General features: G+C 45.1%; 1 protein-coding gene across 2 annotated transcripts in view; it reads left to right on the top strand.

Annotated features, from left to right (window-relative positions):
- Nucleotides 1-17,351, top strand: part of AZIN1 (antizyme inhibitor 1) — a 483,491-nt gene extending 466,140 nt beyond the window's left edge. For both annotated transcript variants that reach the window (XM_069220587.1, XM_069220589.1), the window contains exon 12: nucleotides 16,119-17,351. In XM_069220587.1, coding sequence (XP_069076688.1) covers nucleotides 16,119-16,230 — 112 coding nt within the window. In that variant the 3' untranslated portion in view covers nucleotides 16,231-17,351. The remainder of the gene's footprint in view (nucleotides 1-16,118) is intronic.
- Nucleotides 17,352-19,370: the final 2,019 nt, after the last annotated feature.

The following is a 19,370-nucleotide window of genomic DNA, read 5'->3' as shown; positions in this document are numbered from 1 at the left end:
AACCATGCCCATGTCACGCCCATCTGTTTGGTTGGTTTGTGGGCTTGCCTTTTAAAATTTGCTTGATTTCATTAGTGTAAGGCATGCCAACGTCATGCCTTTTGTGGTGTTCAGCCCTCTTCGAGCACACCGGCCAACTACTGAAAACATACAAGGCTTGATGTTTTCCTTATGGTTTCTGGACTAATTTGTCTTTTTATTTCGTAGGCAGCACGATCTCACTGGGTAGTAATCGAGCGCTTTGCATGACATAGACCCTATTACATGGATAATTGCACTTCTGCAGATATGTTTCACTGCCAGCAAACTTCTGTTTCCTTTTGTGTGTCTGCTTCGCACTAATGGTGGCAGTCGGCTCGCTTATGTGAAACTGCTTTACTTTTCAGTTTATATGGTAAGAAAAGTCCGGTTAGGAGTTTAAAACGCTAATAGCTCCAACTCGAGCAAACACGAGACACATTGCATTGCAAATGCTTGTTTTAAAATATGGTTTGGCCCTCCCCTAGGGCCCTTTATATTTCTATGCTATTTTCAGAAGGTTGTTTTATGTGTATATTGTATGTAATATCTCCAAAGGGAGATCTACCAATGTCAGTTTTTAGTAGTAGTGCTATAATAAAGCATCTATTATTTTTGCAACACTTGTGTGGTTCTTTCTTGTGACCAAGTTATTGTCTAACTACTGTACTTATGTAAGTTCTTTACATTCCTCCTGGATACACTTTAGCTGCTTGCTTTGGGTAGCCCTAGAGAGCTTCTGGTATTTAGACACCTATCACTATCTTTAAGGGTTGCCTGGACTCTGTATAGAGTGCCACACCATAGCTGTACACCATAAACTGAGCCAGCCTCCTACATGGGCACTTTACCCATTCATCCTGCAGACCTTTCTGGTGTGATCTTGATTTGCAGACTCCCCTCCGAGGATGGCATTGCTTGAGTATCTATTCTAAGGTAAGTAATCTGCAACTAGATGTCTCTATCAGATGGACAAGTTTCTTAAACCAAGTGATGCATTTTCTGGTTGAGATAGTATCTAGTTGCAGGTTACTTACTGACGGAACCATCCTCCCCTCTGTGCGAACTGATTTCTAGGGATAGGGACTTCCCTTTCAGGGCCCTAGTTTTGATGCACCAGTGGTCAGTTTTCTTCATGGCTCTGTGCTTCTGGCGTGGAAAATCATGAAAAGAAACTGACGTCAGCTTGCCAGGAGACCCAGTGTCCTATCTGGCGCAGACGACATGGACACAGAGCCAAATTACGCCCCCTAACAGCACTAAGGGCTATGGGCTACTGCTCGAGAAAAATCTCCGGATCCATACTGGGGCCAGTTCTAAGGTAAATAATCTGCAACTGGATATTGTCTCTACCAGATAAGGTGTTACTGAAGGTAAGTAACTTGTCCTGTCCTACCCTTCCTGTATGTATGTATCTCCCACTTGAGCCAGGCAGCCCTTGTACTCCATGTTCCTGCAAATTTATATCAGCCCCCATGAGAAGCTGCTGATCAGGACTGACATTGTTCCACATATACAGGACCAGATCAGGCACACAGACCCCACATAGTGCAATGTAGCTATCTGGCACTAGCAGTCCAAGAGTTTGGCTATCTAAACCTTTCTTAGTAAGCCATGGCTGTTCTGTGGAAGACGCATAGGCCCACCACACTGGGCCTGTTGCGTAGCGAAGTGGGAAAGGTTTGTCCACTATTGCATTTCCAAAAACCTGGACTGCTTAAAGACTTAATTTCTGGACTCTTCTCCTATGTTTTTACATTAATATGCCTACAGCTGTCTGCTATAGCAGCAAACAGGCAAAACATGGAGCATTCATCCGTCTTTGCGATCCCAGTATTCAGCGCTTTCATATAGGGTCTTGGGATAGTAACACATCCTCTGGTAGCTCCTGCCCATTTGTGGAACCTTAATGTAGTCCTCGCAAGGCTTCTGGGACCACACTTCGAACATTTACAGTCATGCCCGCTAGAGCCCCTTTCCTGGACAGTAACAACTGTAGTAGCCATAACTTTACTCAGGTGCATTAGAAAAGTGCAAGCGCTCACCATACAAGAACCGTTCATTTAGGATTGCAGAGAGGATTGTTCTCTGCACCAGTTTTAACTTTCTCCCCAAGGTGGTTTTGCATTTTTGAGCTCACAAAGATAACAGGCTTCTGTAGGAAGTTGGCTCTGTATATACTATCTCAGTGAGAGATAGTGTGCAGAGTTCAAGGGCTCCCCTTAGAGGTCATTAGTGGCAAAATTAGATAATACTAATGCTCTATTTTGTGGTAGTGGTCAAGCAGTAGGCTCATTGGAGGGTAGTGTTATGCATTTGTTGTACACACAGGCAATAAATGAGAAACACACACTCAGACTTACTCCAGGCCATTTGGTTTTATATAGAAAAATATATTTTCTTTATTTTTAGAACCACAAGTTCAAGGTTTGAAGTAAATACATAAAATGCAGGGTACGCCACACAGGTAAGTAAGGAACTTTGAATTAAAGCAGTAGTACATACAGTATAGGTAAAAATGGCAGTAGCTATTTTAAAAGTGGACACAGTGCAAAAATCAACAGTTCCTGGGGGAGTTAAGTACGGTTAAGTGTCTGAGGTAAGTAAAGTACTTACTAGTTCAGTCTCCTGGGCATAGGCATCCCACCGTTGGGGGTTCAAGGCAATCCCAAAGTAACCACACCATCAACACAAGGCCGGTCAGGTGCAGAGGTCAAAGGAGGGCCCAAAACACATGGGCGCCTATGGAGAACAGGGGGTGCTCCGGTTCTGGTCTGCTGGCAGGTAAGTATCTGCGTCCTTGGGGAGCAGAACAGGGGTTTTGTAGAGCACTTAGGGGGTACTCAAACAGGCACACAATACACACCCTCAGTGGCACAGGGGCGGCCGGGTGCAGTGTGCAAAGTTGCCATCGGGTTTGCTGTAGAATGCAATGGAGGGACATGGGGGTCAGTTAGGCGATGCAGGCAGGGCACAGGGGGGGCTTCTCGGGCAGACACCGACTGGGCTAGGAAGAGGGCCGCCTGCTGGTCACTCCTGCCCTGGAGGTTGGTTTCTTTCGGTCCTGGGGGCATGCGGTGCAGTGCTTGGTCCAGGCGTCGGGTTCTTTGTTACCAGGCAGTCGCGGTCAGGGGGAGCCTCTGGATCCTCTCTGCGGGTGTCGCTGTGGGGGTGCAAGGGCGGGGGGGAGGTGGTCTCAGGTTACTCACGTAGTCTGTCGCCTGGGAGTCCTCTCTGCGGTGTTAGTTCTCTGGAGCTTGAGCCGGGGCGTCCGGTGCAGTGTGTGAAGTCTCACGCTTCCGGCGGGAAGGCAGAGTTCTTTAAAAGTTGCTTCTTTGTTGCAAAGATGTTGCTGTTAGTGAACAGTGTCACTGTTCTCGGGTGTTTCTTGGTCCTTCGGTTTCAGGGCCGTCCCCTGAGTCCTCAGTGGTCGCTGGTCCCTGTCGGATGCGTTGCTGTGCAGGTTCTTTGAGTCTGAAGACAGGCCGGTAGGGCTGGGGCCAAGTCAGTTGTCTCCGTCATCTCTGCAGGGCTTTCAGGTCAGCAGTCCTTGTTGTAGGTTGCAGGAATCTGATTTCCTTGGTTCTGGGTCACCAGTGGCTACTGTCCTGGAGGGTGGCTACACCCTCTTTGTGCCTCCTTCCTGAGGGGAGGGTGGGCACCTCCCTAATCCTATTGGGGGAATCCTCCAAACTCAAGGTGGAGAATTTCTAAAGGCAGGGGTCACCTCAACTCAGGACACCTTAGGGGCTTTCCTGACTGGTGGGTGACTCCTTGTTTTTCTCATTATCTCCCCTGGACTTGCCGCCAAAAGTGGGGGCTGTGTCCAGGGGGCGGGCATCTCCACTAGCTGGAGTGCCCTGGGGCATTGTAACACGAAGCTTGAGCCTTTGAGTCTCACTGCTAGGTGTTACAGTTCCTGCAGGGGGGAGGTGTGAAGCACCTCCACCCAGAGCAGGCTTTGTTTCTGTCCTCAGAGAGCACAAAGGCTCTCACCCCAGGGGGACAGAAACTCGTCTCTCAGCAGCAGGCTGGCACAGACCAGTCAGTTCTGCACTGAAGGCTTGGGTACAATACAGAGGGCATCTCTAAGATGCCCTCTGTGTGCATTTTTTTTTATAAATCCAACACTGGCATCAGTGTGGGTATATTATTCTGAGAAGTTTGATACCAGACTTCCCAGTATTCAGTGTAGCCATTATGGAGCTGTGGAGTTCGTTTTTGACGAACTTCCAGACCATATACTTAATATGGCCACACTGTACTTACAATGTCTAAGAATAGACTTAAACACTGTAGGGGCATATTGCTCATGCAGCTATGCCCTCATCCGTGGTATAGTGCACCCTGCCTTAGGGCTGTAAGGCTTGCTAGAGGGGTGACTTACCTATGCCATGGGCAGTATTTTGTGGGCATGGCATCCTGAGGGGATGCCATGTCGACTTTGCCTTTTTCTCCCCACCAACACACACAATCTACAATGGCAGTGTGCATGTGTTATGTGAGGGGTCCCTTAGGGTGGCACAACATATGCTGCAGCCCTTAGGGACCTTCCCTGGTCACAGGGCCCTTGGTACCACTGGTACCTTTTACAAGGGACTTGCTGTGTGCCAGGGGTGTGCCAATTGTGGAAACAATGGTACATTTTTAGTGAAAGAGCACTGGTGCTGGGGCCTGGTTAGCAGGGTCCCAGCACACTTCTCAGTCAAGTCAGCATCAGTATTAGGCAAAAAGTGGGTGGTAACTGCAGCAGGGAGCCATTTTCCTACAAATAGTCTAGTACCCCCAAAACTAGTCAACTTCTTGAGGATTTCAGAAAAGACAACTAAATTGTATGCATATGTTTACAGCATGCATAGCTTTAGTTAACATGCTGTGCTCATTCCAGACATCTATTGTTTGGTGTAGAACAGTGGTTCCCAACCTTTTGACGCCTGAGGTCACCCACTTAATCATTACTTGAAGCCGGGGGCCCCCAAGCAATTTGTACGATTTAAATTTCGAACATTAAAACAGTAATTTGCAAAAGAAAATACACAAACAAGTATACACCAAACAAAAACTCGAAGTACTAAAGATACAATAATTTTATATTGAAAAAATATGTAAAATCGAAAAATGTTAATGGGAAGGTTGGCGCTGCATGTCAGCAAATAACTTTTCAGTGTTCAGTTTTATTTGGGAAAGCTGACTCCTCGGGTCGGCTTCAGTATTTCCCAAGTGATTTCTATTTTTAGTTTTCAGGTGTAAGATCTGAGAACGTTTTTTCGCATAAATATGTGGTGCGGAAAGGAAGTAAAACCATAAGGGCCTCTCATCTTTCCACAGCCTCTCTATCACATGTAATTCATTCGTTTTGTAGCACCTCTCATACCATTGTAGGTTGTTAGAGCAATTTACAGGGGACTACAAGGTGTAGGATTCACGTCATCCACACTGGTAGGCATTTTCTAAGACTGTCAGGATAGAAGGTGTTCACTATGCATTAATGCAGTGCCTAGACTCAACAGAGCCACAGTCTGGCATGGTCACCTAGGACATTCCCAGGATTAAGAGTTTGCCAGTTAAGTGGTAGGTTCTCAAGTAGCATGAAAATCTGCCAGAAGCATAGTCCAGTTTGTGTCCCCAGAAAATCTTGACTCTGCAGATAGAGGATCTCCAAAAACCCCAACCAAACGTGCACAAAGGACTAGGACTACTCCTCTGCTTTCAAGCCCGGATACAGAGGACTAGACCCAACAATTGTGACTTCGAAAACATATAGCCTTTTCACAGGCCACAGATCTAACATTCCCTCAGTCCCCCAGGGAGAACCCGGACAAAGAATGACCATTTAATAGCCCAAGAGCACTATGGGCCTTATTACGACCCTGGCGGCTGGCCAACATACCACCGGCCCCTCCAACATACCACCAGGCTGGCGGTCATAATCCCCAACCGCCAGCCTGTCCACGGCAGTAAACACCGCCATGGAGAGGCTGGCGGTATGGGGGGCTCGGGTGTCCCTGGGGGCCCCTGCACTGCCCATGCACTTGGCATGGGCAGTGCAGTGGCCCCCAGGGACAGCCCCATCGCGCATTTCACTGCCCGGGCAGTAAAATGCGAGACGGGTGCTGCTGCACATCAACATTGCAGCCGGCTCTAGTACGAGCCGGCTGCAATGTTTGTGACTTTACAGCTGGGCCAGCGGAAAAGTCATAATAGGGAGCCAGATATACCGCCAGCACTGGTGATATACTGGCGCCCGCAGCTTCGGCGGTCTTTTTAAAAGACCGCCTAAGTTGTAATGAGGGCCTATGTCTTTCAAAAAAGCCTTGATAGTTGGCACCACCAACTGTAGTCGGAATAGCTTTGAAAGGCACCTTTTACATCAGATTAGTATCAAAGCTGATGGCAGGAGCCTTAGAGCTGGAAGGATTCCACTCTGACTTTGGCACTATAGTAGACCTTGATGCAGAATAAGCCTTTGATGCTCAGCACACAGGAGCTACAAAAGGAGGACAGGCATCATAGCCTGATGGTAGGCATAGGCCAATTTACATCGACATGAACACTGGCCATATTTGGCTGCATGCTTCCCTGAATCTAGGCAGCCTGTTCTTAAGAAGCACAGGCTCAAATTTGAGGCCATGTACAAGGAGCGTAGGGCCTTGTCTGTCCCAAACAAGAGAGAAGCAGACTTGCTTGTATCAGCCCCAAATGTGTCCACCACACATTACATTTTCAGATTCAGATGATGAGCTCTAATCACTTTTCAGATGATGAGCCCTTGGCATGTCCAATACCTCCACATAGGAATCCAGGACCAACAGAACAACAAGAAGAGTATTATCATGATTTACAGGTAGCTGTTGACGATGACCTATCTCTGGAGCCATTCCCACTAACTGCTTCCTACCCAAGCACACCTGCATGCCACACAATTGTAGTAAGAATGACAGCACACCATAGTTTTCTGCTTGTTGAAAAACAAGATTAATTCATCATACTCTATTTCCAAGTTGGAGAGTAGCACCCAGTTTCTTCCTATACTCAAAACAATGTTAAAAATGCTCAGTGGAGCACTTAAGACCCTGTCAAGGTCGGGTTGGCCAATACAAAGGTCGAAAAGAAATTTAAACCTGTTTTAAACCTGTACTTTATGATCCAAGCTGTGGGCATGGCCCTCCGGGCATCCTGGTGGTAGTCTACACAGCCTGAAATAGAAAATGTATTCATGGTACCTGGGATAGTCTTCCCCCTGATTAAAAAAAATAAAAAGCAGGGAAATTGCTACCAGAAGTGAATGATTCACAGTGGTGGCAAGTTCCGAACTAGAGGAGTTGGAGGACATGCCACATTGTTTCTCTGAGGCACACAAATAGCGTGAAGACAGTAGGGGAAGGCAAGGGCTTATCTAGTACAGTCATACAGTATGCCTTGGATGCCGCAAACATGACTGATCAGGCAGATCACTAAAGCATCCTGTTTGGCTTAGGACTTCTACGTCCCACCCAGAGGGTCAGGAGCACCTCCAAGGAATAAAGTTGCTATACTTTCTCTTCCCCAAAAAGAATAAAACTGTATGCAGTCACTGATCTTTGAGTGCTCAACTGATGCCCTTTATTTAACTGCTTAAAATTACAACTTAAAGCTCTCATTCATTTCAGAAAGCAGGGAATTATATTTCATCTCATGGATGTCAACTTTGAGTCCCAATACTCATGACATTACCAATTCAACAGCCCTTGGAGGTTTTACCAAATGTTTAGTGGCAGCACTCTTGAGATTTGGCCAGGTACATGTTTTTTTACCTGGATGGCTTGCTGGAACAGACTATACCACTACTCCACAGATAAGGCTTCACATTCTATAAAAATGAAACGTGCCCACAGCAGAGACAGGCTTTCTAGGCACCGTACTTAATGTAGTTACAGGGATACCTTACTCTAACTGGCAATGGAAGAATGATAGAATTTCAGAGGCTACTTAACTTTTAATAGACATCACATTCTCTGACGGGTAATAAAAAAAATTAAAAAACTGTTTGAGTTCTGGTGTTGTGTGCTCTATACTAGAGTGCTAGGTTGAACACATGTCCTGTACAGTGAATTCTTGCCAGACAATGGTCACAAGCATCTAAGGACTGGTAGGGTCTAGTGTCGGTAGAGCCCACTGTTCAACACAACCTTGTAATTGTGACTTTGTTATTGGGCAGATTGTCACTAGCAGCTCTGGATCAGGAAACTGCCACAACAGCCTGTTCTTTCACCAGTTAGGGAGCTTACATGGATGACTTAAGCCTTCCGGGTCAGTGGTCTGTACAAGAATGTCTCCTCCCTATTACTGTGTAAAGCTCATGGCAGTACAGTCAAAAAGTGGCCCTGATTTGTACAGGTAGTAACTACTGTGTATTGCATACACACACTTAGGGTCACGCAGTCCACAATTGTCCAAGCTAACTCAAGCAATAAGGCATTTGGAGCAACATGATCAAACACTTGATGGTGCAGTAGCTCCTAGACATAGACAATAAATTTGCATATCTACTTACCAGACCTCATCTGGCAGCTAATGAATGGGAGATCAACTGTAGGAAGCTGGCCTGGTGTGTGTGGTGGACACCCATGGTGTTTGCAGCTTATACCAGGTCCAGGCAACCCCTATTAGTTAGTGAAACACTGTCTAGGAAGCCAGGGCTCTCTAGTGGTAACTGTGTGAGCAGGCAAGACTTATCTAAGAGGAGTGTAAAGCAGTTGCAATACCACAACAGTCACACAGCAACTTACCTCACACGAAAGGAACCACACAGTGTTGCAAAAATAAAGGTACTTTATTACAGTAACACTGCACTAGATTACTATAGGCAGACCCCCACCTGCAGGTAAGTATACAGTGAATATATACACAGCAATTACTAGGAATTAGCATAGAAGAACAAGCTTTGGCAAATAATAGTAGAAAATACCTAGGGCAATATGGGGGGGGGGGTGTTTAAGGGGCAAACCATATACTCAAATAGTGCAATGCGAAGTTAGGTCCCCCACCCAAGGATGTGGCACAGTTAGAAGGGAGCTGGATCAACTCGAGACCCCAAGAGGTGCATACCTAGATGATCCCCAGCCACCAGGAGAGCAGAGGTAATTACCTGCTCTTCCCATATATTAACAAGGGGACTTGGAAAAGGAGCTTTGCAAGAACAGGACCTGTAAAAATGAGGGAACAAAGTCCAGTCCAGGAGTCACTACCCACCCTTCTGTGGAAGAAGATCCGGGTCGACGGTGGAAGATGATCAGCTGTGGAGCCCAGGAGCTGCAGAGGAGTTCCTGAAGTTGTGCAAAAGCTGTCTCATGCCAGTTGCCGGGTCGCAGTAGGGTTAGTGGTCATGAGGACCACCAACAAGCCTTGGCAAGTGCAAATCTGGATAGAAGATGATTAGCAGAGCTGAAGAGGACCAGCATGGTCCAGGCAACTCAACCCTTGGAGGGGAGTCCGGGCTGACCCTCGGCAGTGGGGAGAGGCAGCAGAAGCACTCGTAACACCGACAGGCAGCAGGCATAGTAAGTTGCAGTGAGGCCTAGTCAGCACACATGGAGAGGAGTCCCACATCACTGGAGCAGCAGAGGAGAGACTGTCCTTGCAAGGATGAAGTGCCCTTGGTTGCTGCAAGAGTCACAGAGCACAGGGATTCTGTCCTGCAAGGAGAGGCAAGGTCTCACTGTCTCCCAAGTTGGACAGAAGGCAGAAAGGACCAAGAGAACCATTCAGAACCGCCACCTGTGTTGGAGGATCCACACAGTTCCAGTGGAGAGCAGACCTCAGCAGCTGGATTGTTGTCTTACATGCCTGCAAATGTAGGAGAGTGACTCACTTCAAGGGAAGATTCCTTCTAGTTCTTTGGTGCAGCTGAAGTCTTGCTGACCCCAGAGGATTTACAGTTGTGGAAATGTAGCAGTTGCTGGAAGGAGCAAGACAATGTTGCAAGGCAAGGTTTTCTCTGGAGTTACAGGCTTGTTTGGTTCCTGTGAAGTCCACTATCTGTTCTGGCGTCCAGGAGCAGAAGAGGTCGATGCAGAGGAGTTGTAGTGAAGTCTTGCATGCCAAATCTGGGGACCCACCTGCAAGGGACTCCCTAAGTAGCCCTAACATGTGGCTTGGTGTCACTGCCTGGTGACCACCTATCTGAGGCATAAATTGAGTGTGGTGACTGGCTTTACTTAGTGGTAGTTTCCTTGCTTGAGTTAGATCCGAAATGTATGTGCTCCAGGATGTGATCCTTTATGGGGCCCCATAGAAAGGTCTCAGTATTAGGGCCTGGACTATTTGACCACTGAGGTAGCTATGACTGCATAGCTGTTTCTAATAAGATCCGCATTTACTGTGATGGTTGAGAGGCCTCTGGTTGATACAGGTTTGATTTGTGTATCCCATTGTTTTCTATTTATTGTATGGAATGTTTTGGACCAATTGGGAATTTGTTAGATGGTCTATCCTGATTAGATCTGATGAAAGATACTCTGTTCCAAGATGGCCGCCACATTTTTGTAGACTGGTCATGTGATTTTTATGGGCTAAGTCTTCCAAGCGTTGGGTTAAGAGGGTCTGTTTGACCACAAAGGTAGTTATGACTGTATACCTGTGTTTAATAAGAACTGGATTTACTTTGATATTTGAATGCATCATATTGTTGCCCTTTTTTTAATGGAATGTTAGGACTGATCAGTAATTCAGTAGGTTTAATGAAAGATATTCTGTTCCAAGATAGCCATCGGAGTTGTGTGGATAGGTCATGTGATTTCTAAGAGGCTATTCCCTCCAGGCGTTTGGTTAAAAGGGACTGTTTGTGCGCCTGAGCTTTATGATTGATTCAAGCCCGGTGGGAGTTTACTTATCTGTGGTGAAGTAAGTAAGATTTGTGTCTAATAGATTTATTTTCCATAGCGACTTGAAGTTGAGTGTGTTTTTGGGAGTCTGGTTAATGGATTGGTGTTTATTTTGTCTTCATGTAGATTGCATTGTCCTTTCTTTATAATGTAGTAACTGACTAGCGGTAAGCATGGTCCTGTTGAGTCCTGCTACTGTAGATTGGATGTTAGAACGTTATTCTTGACTTGGTATTTGTTTTGTTTAGTTGGATGTGCTGGACGAAAATGATTAAGCAGTGCTGTTCTAGAAAGTTGATGCAAGTATTAATATGCTGTTGCTTTATTTTTGGAATTGGCTTCGGGTATTAGTTGGTTCACTTTGCTTGGGGGTTATTCAACTTTTGTTAGGTGTTAGAGGAGCGCTGGTGGGTGCTTTTATTTTAAGTATGTGTGTATTTAGGTTTGTAGATATATGTATATACAATTTTTGGTGTAAATTTAGTGTTGCATATTATGATGATGTGAGAAATGCACGTTTTACTGAGGTTTATCTAGGCTGTTTCTCATGGTACCTTTTAAGTGGACGATTCACTTGCATGTACAGCATGGTTCGGTTTTCTGCCTTTTATATAGGCTTTTATTAATGTGGGTTATTTATTGTGTTGTAGAGCAACAATTATTGTGATTCAATCCACTTTGACACATTGTCCTGAGGATAGTCTCAAGGACGGTTTGAGCCTTGGGAGAACTAAACAATCTTTTGTGGTTGGAAAGTCAGGATGGTTGGTGCTCTCCTTCTGTCCCTTGAATGTAAAGAGATTGTGAACTAGATGGGTCACCAATGCATTTGTATTTAAAACACTAAATTATTTGTTGCTTTGCTATATTGATGCATATATTATTAGTGAATATATAAAAATTATTCATTTTTCCAGAAACAAATTACACGCTGTTTGAAGATTTATTCATTTATGGAATTTGTTGTATGGTTAATTACAAAATTAATAGTATTTAATATCGCCCCCCTACTGCTCCTCTAAACCCCCCAGGTCTGCTTTCCGAAGATGCGGTTACTTGCCTGCAGATCTGAAACCGTGTCCCCAGTCTCCATAGGAGCCCACGTTAATTTTGACTACACTTTGACCTCTGCACCCGACCGGCCCTGTGTTGCTGGTGATGGGTGGTGGGGTTAACTTGAAACCCAACCTGTGGACTTCCTAACCCCCAGAGACTGGAACTGTAAGTGTTGTAATTACCTGCAAATCAATTTAACTTTTCTTCCCCCCTGGAACTGTTTCTGAAAATTGCACTGTCAAATTTTAAAACAAATTATTGCTAATATTTCAAAACATGTATAACTTACTGATTTCAAACAAAGTACTGTTGATACATGTGTGAAATATATGAAATACGTATCCACTGAAGTACTACCTGCAACTTGAATCTTGTGGTTCTGAAAATTAAGAAAATATTTTTTTGCTATATAAAAACCATTGGTCTGGAGTTAAGCCATTGAGTGTGTGCATCTTCTATTGTCAAAATGTGTACAACAAATGCTTTGCACTACCCTCTGATAAGCCTAACTGATCGACCACACTACTACCACAAAAGAGAGCATTAGTATTATTTACTTTAGCCTCTGTTAAGCCTCTGGGGAACCCCTGGACTCTGTACACACTGTACCTCATTTTGATATAGTATATACAGAGCCTGCTTCCTACCAGGATTATGCAAAAAGAGCATCAAATGTGCCCTTCAAAGCAAGCCAGTGGCGTGGGGAGGCTACTCCTTCTCAGCCTTGTAACACCTATGTCCATGGGAGAGGGTTTTGCTTCCCACCCCACAAGAAATCCTTTGTTCTGCATTACCCTACTTCAGCTGGTCAAGCAGCAGGAGGGCAGAACCTTGTCTGAGGGGCTGCAGCAGTGTGGGCTGCTCATGAGCCCTGGAAGACTGGTAGGAGCAAAATTTGGGGGATCCTTTATGGAGCCCTCATAGCTCATGGAATCATGCTACCAATACTGGAAATAGTATTGGGTATGATTCAAACATGTCTGATACCAAACATGCCTACGTTTGGAGTTACCATTATGTAGCTGGACCAAAGGTAGTAACGTGTGGCAAGTACACAGGTAAAATAGCTTCCCTGCACTTACGAAGTCCTGTGCATTAGAACTGGAGTTCGTAGGGACACCTCTGCTCATGCAGGTGTGCCCACATACAGGGACCTGCACTCTGCCGTCTGGGCTAGGATAGCCTGTAATAGGGGTGACTGACAGTGACCTGGTGCAGTGGCCAGCAGTGAAGGAAAATGCACCTTTTCACACAAGCTGCAAGTGGCAGGCCTACAGACAAAGTTTACTTGGGCTCCCATGGATGACTTCATACCTGCTGCAGCCCATGGGGAACCCCTGGTGCCCTAATGCCCTTGGGTACCATATATTAGGGACTTACAAGGGGGCACCAGTATGCCAAATGTGGGGGGTGTGGTACAAGCAACCATGTTTAAAGGGAGAGAGCATAGTCACTGGGGTCCTGGTTAGCAGGATCCCACTGAACACAGTCAAAACAAACTGACAACAGGCAAAAAGTGGGGGTAACCATGCCAGAATGAGGGTACTTTCCTACATCAGTGCCCTGGGTACTTAAGTACCATATACTAAGGACGTATAGGGGGTACACCACTATGCCAAATGTGGGGTGTAAAGGGTACCCAGGCAACCAAATTTAGAGAGAGCATAATCATTGCGGTCCTGGTTAGCAGGATCCCAGTGAAAACAGTTTAAGCACACTAACAGGCAATAAATGGGGGCAACCATGCCAAAAAAGTACTTATCAAGATAAATATTTTTTACAGTTTGCGAAAGTTGACAGTGCATTTTTCAGATGAGGCAATGCTTTTCTTTGGAGAAAGAACAGGCGCTGCATACAGGTATAGTACAGTGGCCTACGGGACCAATCTCCTGTACTTCAGGTAGATATGGGGTAAGGTCCAAGGCCACACCAACTGGTCAACTTGGGGGGCACTGGGGCAGCGTGGTGCAGTTCAGCGTGTGGTGCCCGTGTAAGTCTGTGTACGGTCCAGTCACAAAGCTTCTGCAAAGGTGGACTGAAAGTCCAGTCGGTGCAGTGGACTGTTGGGTCTCAAGTCACTGGAGGCAGTCACGATGGGTGGGTGGAGATTTTGCAGAAAGAGGCTGGAGAGGCCCTCGAAAGTTCAAGGTGAACTCCGTCTCTGGAGGGTATGGGAACCACATTGACACCGTTGGCCAGCTCTCAGCACGGTCTAGGTGACTCAGGTGCAGTGGTGGTTTCTGGCGTCGGGTTTTTGGCAGTCCCAGTCCTGCCAGTTCTTTCTTGGGTTGCCTGCAGATGCAGGGAAGCAGTTCCTCTGCTCCAAAGGTTCTTAGCGTTTTTCAAAGCACTGGCAGCTCTCCTGGTTTCTTGCAGGACAGGTCAGTTGCTCCTCCAAGGTCGGGTACAGTAGGCAGGCTAGCAGGGTTGGTGCCAAGTGTGTCGTGTTCCTCAGTTCTCTGGTTCAGCAGGCTTCTTGTCCACTCCTGTCCAGTGAAGATTTGAGGTCCTGGTGTTAGGGGTCCTCTAAATACTCAATTTAGGCGGTGTTGGGGAAGTGAAGGGTAGTAGCTGATGGGCTACTTACCTTGGGGTCACTAAACTTCATAAATTACCACTTCCTTTAAGGAGTGGGCATCACCCTGTCCCAGAATTCCTAATTCCACCACACACAAGATGAAGTAATTCCTAAGGCTATGTTCACTTCAGGCGGGTCACCCTAGGGGTATGTCCAGTCTCCTCCTGCATAGCTAATTTTCCCACCTGTCCAGGTGGCAAATGGGCCCGGGTCGGCATCTGCCTCTGAAAAAGGCCAGTTCTGCATACCAGAGGTGGTGGGCTTCTTTAAAGCCTCCTGCCTTGGAATGCAGATTTGCCGATCATCCTGTTGGGAGGGGTGTGTAACACCCCTGCCAGAGCAAGCTTCGTTTCTGGGGCTTTATGGGGCACCTCAAAAGTGCCCTCTGCGTGCATGTATAATAAATCAGTCACTGGAATCAGTGAGGGTTTATTAATATAAGATGTTTGATACCACACATCCTTATTTTCATTAAAGCCATCATGTAGCTGGGGAAATCTTATTGACCAGTGTCCAAACTCATGTATTTAAAATGGCTTCCCTGAATGTACCCTGCCTTGGGGCTGTAAGGCCTGCTGTAGAGGTGACTTATGAATATTACAGGCAGTGTAGGGGACATGGCACACAATTTTCACTTATTGGAGCACCTTGTCACGCAGCCTGTAGTGGCACTCTGCATGAGTTTGGTGCTGGGTCCCTTAGAGTCGCACAAGTTATGCTGCAGATCTTAGTGGTCCCCGTTTAGTACCAATGCCCTAGTTAACAGTGGTACCATTTACTAGGGACTTATAAAAGGTGCTAAAGGCCTGGGCACTTGGATATGAAGTGACCTGTGGTCTTGTGTTTTTGGGAGGGAATACTGGCATTGGGGACCTGGTTAGCAGGAACCCAGTGCACTTCAAAGTTGCATCAAAAGTTGGGGTGGCTTCTGAACCAGAACCCGGTTTGCTACGAAGTGGTATTCAATATTGCCTTCATCTCATTAAGTGACTTTGGGGCTTTTCAAATGGGGTGAATTGGTCACTAAGCAAATGATATATGTATTTCTTTGTATATCTGACATTACTGTTCATGTAAAATTACCTTGGGACCCCCAACTCGACATCAGGAAATAATTAAGCAAGCAAATCTACGATAGACACCAGCACTGGAGTACTGTTGGTACATGTAACTATTGTCATCGGACATCTACAGTAGATTGCAGGAATATGCAGAGTATGTGAATCTAGAGCACAACGTGCTGCAAACAGATCATTATAGGGTAAGTAACAGGTTCCATCACCTCAGATGTCAAGGAGACTGTCCTTCTGTACTGTGAATTTCAGAAAGGTATCCTGAGTCACCTCAAAACTGGAATTCCTTCTTTAAAGAAAAACAACTTGTAACACTGCAACTCCAAGGCTAGATGCCAAGATAATGCTCAGAAAATGAATCTTCACCTTCGCAAGTTAGACTGTTACAGGTAAGTAACATTTTCCTCATTATATTTATATAGAAAAATCAATGACTTTCCTGCAGAATTTCGAAACTGTTATACTTTGGATCAAACTGTATTTGTGAACTACTATTTGTTTTGTAAAAATAAATCTTTCTTTATTTCGTAGGTATGAAATGCAAGATGCTGGTATTACATCCGAAGCATTGATGAAGAACTTCATGTTTGTGCCTTCTTGCTTTCAACAGAGTGAAGAAAAACAGTTTCCAGCAGTAGCTTAATCCAAGTTTAAATGCTCCAGTTAAAACTACCGTTTAACATCTGTAGCCTGTTTGGTCAACATTCCACTGCAGAAGAAAACGGAACAGTCTTGAATTTATACTTGTTTTCTTCAAAACTTGAATATCTATATGGGACCAGGCAAGAACAGCTGTTTTACAAAAATGAATTGCCGAGAATTTCATAAACAAGCCCGGATTTAAACTTGCCAGTTTGACCATTTAAATATTATGCAACAAAACGGATGACTTAGTCGAGGTGGAAACCATCTTTTGGGTTCCTTGTTTAACAGTTTACAAACAAGTACACAGTTTTTATACTAAGGATTCCTGTTAGACAGTCTTGTAAAGTTATTGTCTTTTCCACAGATAAGTTAATTATCAATGGGAGACATGTGGCATCATTAGTTTAGTGTATGTAGAACATGTAAATTTGTGGTTTGAACTTCGCTTCAATAAATGTAAAATTGGATAGTATTGTATTTGACTGGACGTAACCCTTGTATAATTGCAATAAACATGGGTAGATTTTACCTTTTTTATTTTTGGCTCAGTTTGGGAAAGAGGTTACGGAGTTACTGTACATCTTTTAATGTTATCTGAATGATATCAAGTGCTTTAAACTATAGACACAATACCTCCCCTTCGCATTTAACCACAGTTACTGATGCCAGTAAATTAAGAGAACCTAAATCTGCATGAAAGTTTAGAGTTGTTTTAGCAAGGGGATTATTTAAAAGCTGGATGTACTTGCAATTGGCTAACATTTGTACTAGAGTGAATACAGGAGAACGCCAATAAATTCTCAAAGCCAGCTCTAAATATTGAGTAGTGTTTAAATAGTGGATTATAAACGTTTGTTACATCAATGTGTATGTGACAGTTGCAAAGCCAATGTACTTCAGTATTGATAATCGGCAATATTTCCATCAGCTACACCTACTATATTTGACATACTGCTGGAATATACGATCAAATGTGTACATGTGGGAATTGCCCATTTTTTAAATATTTGCTACTGTCAAAATCTTCATTTGCTATACTATGTATGAATTGTATAGCTTGATTCTGATTGCAAGTTGTCTATTCGTTATAAACACTGCCTAGTTTCAGAGTTAAAATTACTCAGTCTTGACTGATTTATGTTGGGTAATTATAAACAGTGGATGGGGTTTTTGACGGATACTAATAAGCAAAGATTCCTCATCTTTAAAATTCCCAGGCATTGGATTATCGGAAAACTCTTAACATGAGTGTTCCTGTGTGTTAGTAGGTAGCATTGTGCAGCTCTGCATTGACTTTGTTCTACCCCAGAAGTGGCAGAGTGGAGCCAGTATCTTCTGTGTGCTGATGTCAGTTCCTTTCTTTCCTTACCTTCAGAAGCTCAGCTGGAGCTCCACTCTGCTTTTTGTTGCTTGCCTAAACAATTTTTCTCTAAATTTAGGTCAGTGTGCGAAGGTATGCCTTTGGCATTTGGGCTCGGGGCACAACTCCAGATTTTGTGACAAATGTGTCCTCATTAACCCATAGGCTATCCAGGACCGTGAAGCAATTTGTACATTGTGCAGGAGGGAGACATGCAAGGTTTCTTCCATGTTTTACAAAGTCCAGAGCTTAGGCTCTCTCTTGCCTCTAGGATTGTTCCTGTGCCTGGTCATTCTCTGTCAACATTTTTGCATAAGTCCAGGTCTAAGATGGAACAGAAACAAATAAGGTCAAGCATGATTTGCCCCACCCTTCTACGTCCCGTCTCCAGAGAAATCACAAGGGCATCAGAGTGTCATCTAGCTTCGTTCCTGATCCACCCAGGCGTCAATTCTGAGATTGCACTCCTAATTTTGTATAGTCTGGTTACCGCTGGTCAACCCATCTTTAGCGCAGTCTTTGTCCCTTGAACCTGCTTTGGCTTCTGCACCGGCATTTGTGCCAACTCACGCTGGCACCAAAATTTGTGCCAGTCCCAATAAATGATCGCTGCCACCACCAGAGGATGACTATAGCTATTTTCGGGTCTCACAACAAGCTTGAATCTTCTCTACTGATGTTGCACCAAAGAGACATGCCGAGTCCTCAATCAATTTTATCCTAACTGGAGATTCCAATGAGAGCCTGCCACTATTTGGAGAGGAGTGCTGGTAATGGGAATGTGTTACTACCACGCTACAATGATAACCATTTGTATATCAACTTGCAGGAGACCAGTTCACTTGATACTTCTCTTGATACTGGTTGATAGCTCACCTTGGACCAAGGGAAGATGGGGCTTCCTTTGCTGTTTTCATTAGATTTCTGTGGAGATCAAAACTAACTTCATTACAGAAGTTGTACAACCTGGGCGGGTTTTATCTGAGCACTTTTTGCTCTTTTAGGAAGCCCTGACAGCATTGATGTTGTGACTCTGCAACTCTGGTGGTTCAAGCGTCTACCAACAAAATGAGTTCCAACCTCTTCTCTAGGAACCAAACCTGCTCATTTGCCCTAGCTAACACCCACCATTTGAATTAAACCCCCTCAATCTCGCCAGACCCCTCTCCAACACCCCCCTCCCACACACACAACACTGGGTAATCAAAAAAGGATTGAGGTATTGGGGAAATATTGTTCCTGTCAGCTAGCCTAGCTTTGAAGTCAGACAGTTCTAGTTTGCTTGGTCGATTCACTCCTGCCCTTTGGGACATGGTCAGCAAGATCTTGCCGTCAGTTCCTGAAGATCTTTGTGCCTCCCTGCTGCTAATAATTCTTGATGGCCAGGATGCAGCGAAATGTAGTCGATCTTGCCTAGATAATCCCAATTGCTTAGTCTGAGCAGTCTGTACAAGTGGGTCCCCTCCACCACCATGCATAGATAAAAGATCTGTTTTTTTCTGGGACTGTCCTGACCTTCCTTATGGATATGCCAATTGACTGGTCTTGTCTGTTCGGAGAGAAAGCAGATTGTGCCTTGATACTGCTTAAGGAAATCAGAACTAAGGCATGTTCCTCAGGCCTTTTGGCACCTACCGGGCAATTTTCTCAACGAGCCTACAGAGGCTTGGCATACCAGCAATGCCGGACACCACCACTGCCACAGCAAGCATCGTAGTCTTTTCTCGTTTCCCAGAAGGGCAGACAGAGTACTGGTCAGCAAAGACACTAATCCTCAG

This window comes from Pleurodeles waltl, chromosome 2_2 (genome assembly GCF_031143425.1).
Source record: "Pleurodeles waltl isolate 20211129_DDA chromosome 2_2, aPleWal1.hap1.20221129, whole genome shotgun sequence".
Taxonomy (NCBI): Eukaryota; Metazoa; Chordata; class Amphibia; order Caudata; family Salamandridae; genus Pleurodeles; species Pleurodeles waltl.
Note: the sequence above shows the minus strand (reverse complement) of the source record. Positions and strands in the feature narration are given on the sequence as shown.